General features: G+C 43.9%; 1 protein-coding gene across 1 annotated transcript; it reads left to right on the forward strand.

Moving 5' to 3' along the window:
- The first annotated feature begins 17 nt into the window (after nucleotides 1–17).
- On the forward strand, nucleotides 18–7239 carry exoc3l2a (exocyst complex component 3-like 2a). The gene is made up of 13 exons (XM_085936656.1): nucleotides 18–106; nucleotides 980–1535; nucleotides 1975–2195; nucleotides 2592–3339; nucleotides 3410–3524; nucleotides 3583–3693; nucleotides 3777–3877; nucleotides 3965–4075; nucleotides 4152–4287; nucleotides 4358–4480; nucleotides 4553–4708; nucleotides 5523–5644; nucleotides 6523–7239. The coding sequence occupies exons 1-13, from the start codon at nucleotides 46–48 to the stop codon at nucleotides 6902–6904; spliced, it is 2943 nt and encodes a 980-aa protein (XP_085792782.1). The 5' UTR covers nucleotides 18–45; the 3' UTR covers nucleotides 6905–7239.
- Nucleotides 7240–9378: the final 2139 nt, after the last annotated feature.

The following is a 9378-nucleotide window of genomic DNA, read 5'->3' on the forward strand; positions in this document are numbered from 1 at the left end:
GCAGACCACACCCTGAATTGGTCGGCAGCCAGTCAGAAGGTCCATATGGAGATGAACAAGCAGCCACACCCACATGCACACCATCATCATGGAGCACTCCAGTCAGGTGAGTGGACCATCAATTAGCGTGTGATAAATAATAATTGATTTCACTTCATTTTTTTTTTTTATTGAACTGTTATATCTTGCCCAAGCATGTACAACAAAGAACCATCATGACGTCTGTATCAACTCCTATGTTTTGGTGCCTTTTCTGATAAACAAATGTGGGTAGACCTCAAACTAAAAAAAAATGTCAGGCACCAACAAATCTCCGTCAGTTTCTTTTATGTGACGATTATTACGGCAATGAAGTTATGTTACAAACAATATGGCATCAACCCAAGTGTCTATCATCATCGCTGCTCACTTCCGCTACGTTGCCGCTGATGCATGAATGGAATTTGCACTCAAGGGCATCCATTCATCCTTCAAATTCTGCGTTAGAGGGCTTCATGTAACTGGCTCTGAAGCTTTGCTGGTGTAGGAGGGGTAGAAGCGACAGGACAGGCCTTTCCTCAGGAAAACATATCACCTTCCACCACAATAGAGCTGGCCAGGAAACCACGGGCAGCCACATTGCTCTCTTGAGTCCACGAGTACTTTCAGACACACTCTCGCACTCATCAGTCACAAACACACACAAAGCCTGCACACTCCAGGATGACGCGCTACTGAAATACTGCAAGGATCATTTTCTTCTCGGGTAAGACTGCATTTTTGGTGGCTTTCACATCACTCGAATGTGGATTATTGGTGTTTTCTGAAAAATTCATCCATACAGGTGGGATCCAGGTAACGTTGCTAATAGATGAAAAACCTTGCTTTGTCTATTATTCCAGCATCAAATACAGTTGAAATCAAGAAGTCAAGAAACGGCACAGTTGCAGTGATAGACTCATTTTTTTTTTTTTTTTTGTCCCTTGTTCTTGTTCAACAGTTCAAATCTCAAGTGCAAACATGCCCATTCTAAAGAAGCTCCCAGGTAGGTCAAAGAGCTGCCACGAGTTCCCCGGAGTGAATGGTGAACTTATTCTCCCGAGGCTTGACCTGGACCTCAAGGACTTGAATGATCTGAATGAGTTGCACGAACTGAAGGATCTGAAAAAGAACCTGAACCCCTTTGAGGACGTTGACTTGGATGAGGATGAGAGGAATGACGGTGACACGGGGCTCATCATGGGGGAGGTCAGGCGTAACCTCCAGCTCAGGTCCTCTCGAGATGGAGAAGAGGAGGAAAACGAGCTGAATGCAGAGAGGCACGGAGCGGGAACTCTTAAAGGAAAGCCACTGAGGGGCACCCTGGAGCGGATTTGTGGTGTGTCGCCACTGAAAACCCTTGGAAAATTGGGCAAGGGGCTCCGCAAATCTGGACGGAGTGTGTGGGGACACAGTTTGCCCCACTACAGCCCCGGAGACTCAAACACACTCCCGACACAACGGGAAAAAAGGAAAGGACCACGCAGAAGCTCAGAAGGAATTATGACTTTATTCCGGTGAGGATGGCCACACACAATTGTTGTCTATATGTCTGTAAAAATATAGATGTATTTTTTTATATGCATATATATATATATATATATATATAGATCGAAGTAAAATATGCACTACGTTCAGGTCACTTTCATCCAAATTCCAAACGAGTTGATGAACTTTGGTTCGGGTTCAAGCCGAGCCTTTATACTGTAAGACATTCGTCCTATATAACATAATAAAGGTTCACGCGACAACAGGACAAAGCATACAAAGGAAATGGCAAGTGCATAGGTGATACATTATGGAATCCACAAGCGATACATCGCAAAAGCACCAAGTGTCAAGAAACAATCGAAGTACTTCTAGCACCAAGCCATCGATTTGGTTATGTGTGAGGCCTCTTCACTCCCTCCCTCTCTCCCTCCTATTTGTGTTTTCAATTTTGCGCCTCCTGTGCAGCGTTACTGGCGGCCGTCGCAAGGAGGAGCGCAGAGAAAGCCTGCCCTGTGGGAACCTGAGTGCAGACGGTGAGGCGGAGGCATCTAGACGGCCCTCCTTCCTCAGGATGGTTAGCCTTGGCAAGATGAAGAGGGAATCCATGTCTGACAAGGCTTCACAGGAGACTGATGAGGAAACCGAGGAAAAGGAACCAGTGGTCAAAACCAGAGAGCCCCTCTCAGGTAAACAACCAGGATAGCTGTGATCACAAGTGACGCTATGACTAAAACCTGATTGTGTTGAATCCAAAGCTCGTTGCTCCATACATTTGAGCTTCCACAGTAATTCTTGGGTACAACGAATACATTGCGACTGACGTGAACTCCACATCATCCTGAGTCATTGGACTCAATCAACAGTCTGTTAAACCAGGAAACGAGTGCACTTCCTATACCCTCGTTCAACGTATTTTTGCTCGACTGACTCCACGGGGAACAATGTTTGCCATGAAAAGAGACAAAAATAGATCCGACTCAGGAGCCTTGGTCCAGGGTTTAGTCTGTAGTTCATTCATTCATGTATCTGAGATCTTTTCCAGACCACTGAAACCAATTGAATCTATGCTTTCCTCTCAACAGTACTGGAGATTTTACAGTTAGTCAACCATCGAGATCTGCTCCTTGCTGACACGCATATCCAGGAGCTGGAACGAGAGTGTGAGCTGCTGTCTCTTTTGCCGTCAAGTCCCGTCGTCAGTCCTGCTCCCTTCGGTGCTTCTGGCATGATTCCTTTATCGTGTTCATCCTTGGACGAGTCACTCAGCTCCAACGCCACTCTGGATTCAAGCCGGCGTAAAGAGAAAGACGTGGAGCTTCTCTACGAGGCTTTGATGAGAGAGATGTGGGATGTGGTCCGCGAGTCTCTCCGTCAGCCCAGTGCCGGACACAACCTCGGGTATGTGGTACTGGTTATTCAGCAGGAGGAGAATGCGGATATGGCCTGGGCTCTCAGAGAGAAGAACAAGCCAGAGCGAGATCTGGACGCAGCTCCCCAGATCCAACAAAGCCACCGTCCACGACGATTGAAAATGAAATGGAGAGAAGCTGTGGCGGAGGCTGCTGACTGGAGCTTGCCTAACCAGGTGGACACTCAGGCGGGCCAGCTGGCCTCGTACCTGGAGCGTCTGAGGAGTCGGATGGTGGATGACCTGGACGCGGCCAAGAGGAATGCCGTGTCCATTTACCCCGAGGAGTTTTCTGCATTCCAGGTGTATGTGGAAAGTTATCATCAAGCCGTGGCTAAACGTCTACGAACGCTTACCCGTGGCCCGCTGCAGATTACCGATGTCTATTCACTGTTGGATTGGTTCTACAACATCTACAACCGGTAGAGTACATCAGTCATAGGGGGAAAACCACTCAAATACCTTTTTTGAATCACGTTTTTCTCTTCCAAGTGATGTCCTGGGAACCATTGGCACCGCAACACCAATCAACTATGGTTCCCTGGAACCTCTTCTGTCTCAAGGCACGGTGGACCAATTGGAAACGGAGTGTCTTAGCATTGTCAAGGTAAGAAAAGGCTTTTTATTTGACTGCCCCAAGGCTCATTTGTCTATTGGATTTGCAGGAGAAGGTGACCAAAGAGCTCATTCAGGTTCTGGATGACGAAGAGAGGCGATGGGCCCAGACTCTACACATCGAGGAGTATCAGTCCCACCTAGCGCCGTCAGTCATTCAGGTCATTTTTTTTTTTTTGGGTCGGGGGACATTAACAGACTTGACTACTATGACACATAACCGTGAGGAATTTTACAATTCCAGAGGCTGAAGGTAGATCTGGACAAATCTACTTCTGTGAACCAATTCCTAGGGGCAAGGGTGGCTCGCTTTAGTCTCATCGGTTTGGCTGACTTTCTTCATAGGTGAGTTGAAAAATTAGGATCCGGGCTGCTGGACGTAGCTTTGTTTTTTTGGTGGATCCGGATTTTCAAAGCAAATGTCGTGTGCAGTTTCCAAAGGAAAGTGCAGATGTTTCACGAGACCCAGGCAGAGTTTGGCGATCGGGGAGATGGATATGTTTCCAGGACCATAGCGCTAGTCAACTGCTGCCCTCCTCTCAGGTCAAAAAACAAACTAGCTTGTGATTTTGGCTTTCTGAATGTGAATATTCATATCCTTCCTTGCTGGACACGGTAGAGCCTTTGTGGAGCGCTGCAGGCAGTGCGATCCGCAGGCCAGTGAGCCTTCAGCAAAAAGAGCCAACTCCTCCCTGGACAAGATCATCAATCATTCTGTGAAGGTGCTGGTCGATAGACTGTTTGAGCACATTAGGGTGAGCAACCATTAACGTGGTCGCGTTTAGTCAGACAGCTCCCATTGTAACCATCCATTGTCATTTGCAGCCGTTTTTTGACAAAATGATCAAGAGAAAATGGCTGACCAACACGGATACCTTTGAGGCCATCGAAGCGAGCATTAAACAACACTTCAAAAAGTTCCGAAGGATGGATCCTCCACCGTATCAGGTATGGATTGTTGGACCAGGTTTAAAAGAGAATATTTTCATTGGATTATTTTTTTTTTCTTCAACGACATAGACGCTGGTGGGTGAGGTGCACCGTCGGGTCCTGGTTGAATATGTACGAGCCATCATGCGGGGACGACTCATTTGCACCTCGTCCAAAATGAGAAAGAGAATGGCTTTCCGCTTACAAGACGAAGCCAAACAGATTAAAGGACTCTTTCAGGATTTGGTGAGTCTGTTCTTCATGCTCAAGAATTTGTAAAGTCTGGACTGGGACGGAATAGAATGGCAAGGATGGTTGATGAGAAAGGAGCCTGCTCCGCCAACTTCCTGGACTGGGACGGAATAGAATGGCAAGGATGGTTGCTGAGAATGGAGCCTGCTCCTCCGACTTCCTAAGTCAGGACGAACCAAGCCAGACAGTGTTGATACAGCAGTGAGTTGTGAAAAATGGTTGCAGCCGGCCGGCCAGCCTGATGGAGATGGATGATCTCAGCTTACGTTAGCACTAACCCGAAAGGGGAAGAGGCTGTAAAACAACTTCGCCTGACAGCGTGGCATTTGCCCTCTTTCTGTGCCCGAGTTCAAACAAGTGTCCGTCACCTCGCTTGACAACAGGAAGCTGCTGTGTTCAGAGGGAACTTCCTGTTCCTGTCAGCTGGCTGACTTTGAAGTGAGTGCGGGATGGCCTTGATGGCCTTTTTCGCTGAAGAGGAGAATGAATTGACTGTGAAAAATGGGAACTGGCCAGCCAGGGAGGGAGGGAGGGGGCAGATTTTTAGTGACGGGGTGAAAACGATTATTTTTAGCAAATGTCAAACCAAAGAATTCCGCTGTCTTTGGAGGCAAACAATAGCCAGGAAAAAACGGAATTTTATTATTCACTTAGTAAACATTTTTGCTTCCCCTTTGAGAGACTTTGACTCATCTTTATCTCTTAGGCAAAATCAAAAAATAAATCATGGTAACGATCTAAACGCAATGCAAACATAAAATGTCAACCATTCTGATGGTAACAAATCCAATTTGCACGTCTGTTTCAGGAATCAAGTTCATCTTGGTTGGACAGTCTCATCTGCCACCTAGCTGAGGTTGTTCTCCTGGAAGACACGCCTTCCATTCAGATGGAGGTTGCCGTACTGGTTAAAGAGTTTCCAGATATTCGGTAGGGCTCCAACACATTTTCTTGATGGGAATATATCGCTCAGGATGTGTCTATAAGAACAATTTCGCAGTTGCTTTTGGCGTCCAGCCAAGGGAAATGTACGAGTATGTATGTTTTTTTTGTCACAATGGATCAAAACAAGGAAAGGAGCATGAAAACATATCATCCATTAACTTTGCTATTTTTGGATTGGCTATTCTGTTCTGAGAGCGAATAAGGCGACGAGGCCTGGGCTCAACTGCCAAAGATGTTTGTTCACAGATTAAGACTGAGATGACACTTGGCAACCTTAGCGCCTGTGACGCAGAAGTCTCCAAAGAGCAGACAGGAAGCTGCTGCCGAGTACTTCCTGTTCCTGCCACCCAGCAGGAGACAGACTGGTGCCACGTAGGGAGAGATAGTTAGCTCCATAGACCTGAGGCCCTTTTTGTTTACTCTCGTTGGTATTTGCGGACATTCCTGCTTCATGATGCTTCATCATTTCTGACTGGTTTATCTTTTGGGTTTCATCAAAATCTTTTGCCCATCAATCCTGTTAATCAATATGGATCAACAGTGACCTCAATGATACTAAAAATATTTTTTAAGCTAAAAAAAAATTCTGACAAAATGAATCCAATGATTCGATTAATTGATGGAATAATCGATAGGATAATCCATTCTAAAAATATCCAATAGTGACTGCAGCCCTTCTGGTAAGTGTCATCATATTTGCTTACAGCACATGTAAAGCATTAAAAAAAAAAACACAAGTTCCTTCCCAGAAACAGATGACTCAGACAGATGTGATGCAAAGTCATTCCTGTCCGTCCTAATGGCGCCCACGGCATCACCTTCCACTCACCACCTCCGTCCGTCCGTGTCCTTCCTCACACCAGGCAGAAGCACGTCTCCACCCTGCTGAACATCCGAGGCATGATGCGCCAGACGGAGCGTCTGGAGATCTTCAACATAGTCAAAGACTTTCAATGCGGCTCCACTTTAATCAGCCGGGATCACGCCATCTTCTCTGATATCCCCATAACTTCGGAGATGCACTGCATTAGCCTGGGATTCCTGCGTCTCGCCATGGCTGTCACCAATTGGTTCTCGGAGCACCGACCGAAGCGAAATCGTCGAAAAGGTGGCACGAAGGCAAGTGGCACGAAGGCAAGTGGCAGAAAGGCAAGTGGCAGAAAGGCAAGTGGCAGAAAGGCAAGAGCTCAATCCGCTGACAATCACTACGTTGATGACATGAATCAATTTAACAGAGAAGAATAGAAAAATGGTGTGAAAGTGAAGAAGAGCAGTTGCAGTCAGACTGTGATGAGATGAGACATAGACGCACCTTGACAAAAAATGGAGCGTAAAGAAACTTGACTCGAGGTACTGCTCCTTCTGATCACGCTCGCATAACACAACATGACCTTTGGTTTGATTTCTGATCTCAACAAGTCATTCACTGCCAACCCAGTGAATATTGTTGACGTCTATAACCCTCAATGGCACTGAGAAAATTCATCTTCAGCTTTCTAAAATGCTTATGCCATCATAGCAGAGGCAATTCAATATGATGCTTTGTTGTTTATCATTTATTTACCTGCCAATATATATATATATGGATATATATATATATATATATATATATATATATATATATGGATATATATATATATATATATATATATATATATATATATGGATATATATATATATATATATATGGATATATATATATATATATATATATATATATATATATATATATATATGGATATATATATATATATATATATATATATATATATATATATATATATATGGATATATATATATATATATATATATATATATATATATGGATATATACACACACACACACACACACACACTGTACCCACGTTTGGTTTATACACAAGAGTGATGTGTTGAACTCTTCACTGTGAATGATATGGATCTATTGCTGGAAACTTAATAAAGACCCATTGATTGGGTAGATTGAACTGCTTTTATAAATATCTTATTGATATCATAATTGATATGTATATCATTTTATGATAATGATGAAATCATGATGCTTGGGTGTAAAGTTGAGGAAAAGCAGCTTGAATATTTCTCCTCCTGTTCCCTTCTCCCTGCTTCTAAGTTGAGCTGTTGTGCTCCCTGAACATGGGCGTGTCAAGCTGCAGCTATTTTCAACAATACATATAGCAAACAGAGCAGGTTGTGACGCAGAAGCAACACCGCCTCAATATAAACACAAATTGTTTATCTTAAGGATATGGCAGATCTTGAAATATAGGGCTCCACCGACCTTACTTGATGACGCTCGCCTTGTGTGTATCAAGAAAGGTCACACAACCCCGAGGCCAACAACGGGATGTTTTGCCGTAAACAAAGATTTCCTGTTGTCCTGCGAGGTGCCAACGGATGCTTTAATTGGAGCCAAGTTTACGTTTAGCCCTGGGGGGAATTTCCTCTCGGCCACTCTGAGTGAATGTGCGGTGAATGTGACTTTTCTTATTTCTTTTATTTGTTTTTACGTCAAAGTTGCTCAAGGGCCCGTAGACTCCATATAGCACCCATGTCCAAAGTCCGGCCCGCGGGCCAATTGCGGCCCGTGGTCAAATTTCATCAGGCCCGCAGCCTCTGTGATAAAATCTTTAGTATGTGGCCCGCCGCCATTGTTGACCAGCGCTTTAATACACACGTACCAAAGCTATTTTATATTTATGTCGCAGAATGTAATCTCGCGCGACCCGGCGTGATTTCGCAGCGAGAACATGACTCCAGCTGTCCTGCTATGCGGAGCATGCGCAAGTCAAATGCGGAAATAAACCCGTTGTAAAAAGGGTACGCGCGAACCGGCTGCGTGAACCCTGTGTGAAATGTTCATGAGGCGAAAATAATTTTAAACTCATGTAAATTTAAGGTATTTCATACAGTTTGTTCAATGTTATCGTATTTTATGTATTACTTATAACTCCTGTTTAAAATGTTCATGAGGCGAAAATAATTTTAAACTCATGTAAATTTAAGGTATTTCATACAGTTTGTTCAATGTTATCGGACTCTTCAGATATGAATGAAAGGCAGAATTTGTGTTTTTAGAGTTGTTCACATCTGCCGGAGTGGCTTATATTTGGTTATTTTGTCATTTAAAAAATAAAGACAATTGGGAGAATGAAATTTGTTTTATAACAGTGTTTATTTGGATGAAATTGTAGTTAAAAAATGTCCGAAAAAACTACTGGCCCCCGGGCCCCTTCACTTTATCAAATCTGGCCCTCCTTGCAAAAAGTTTGGACACCCCTGCCATATAGGAATTCATTTGGATAATAAAATCAATCTCGAGACTGTTAAACTTGTCGATTGAGTCTATCACAAAAAAAAAATTCAATATCTTAGTTGTTAAAGTTTAGACAATTCAATTCTAGATGACATATTTTGCCAAGTTGTTAACCTCTAATCAGTGCCTCATTATTTTTGGCCCCAGTTGATACAGTAAAGTGTGTGTGTGTGTGCGTGAGTGTGTATGCTTTAACAAGTTCCATGCACCCAGAGTACGGACAATGGTAAAACATTAAATAAGAATCACTTGAATGTTGGCTTTGGCAATGTCAATTGTCTGTTGGATGTTTCTGCGAAATCATTATCAGACATCCTTTCATATATCAAGATAATGGCGGATGCCGGCCGGACGCTATGTTTTTCAGCCATCCCATGTGGGGAATTGCATTTGCCAATGAGAAAGG

The sequence above is a fragment of the Syngnathus leptorhynchus genome, chromosome 17 (assembly GCF_054491065.1).
Source record: "Syngnathus leptorhynchus isolate UIUO chromosome 17, UIUO_Slep, whole genome shotgun sequence".
NCBI classification, from domain to species: Eukaryota; Metazoa; Chordata; class Actinopteri; order Syngnathiformes; family Syngnathidae; genus Syngnathus; species Syngnathus leptorhynchus.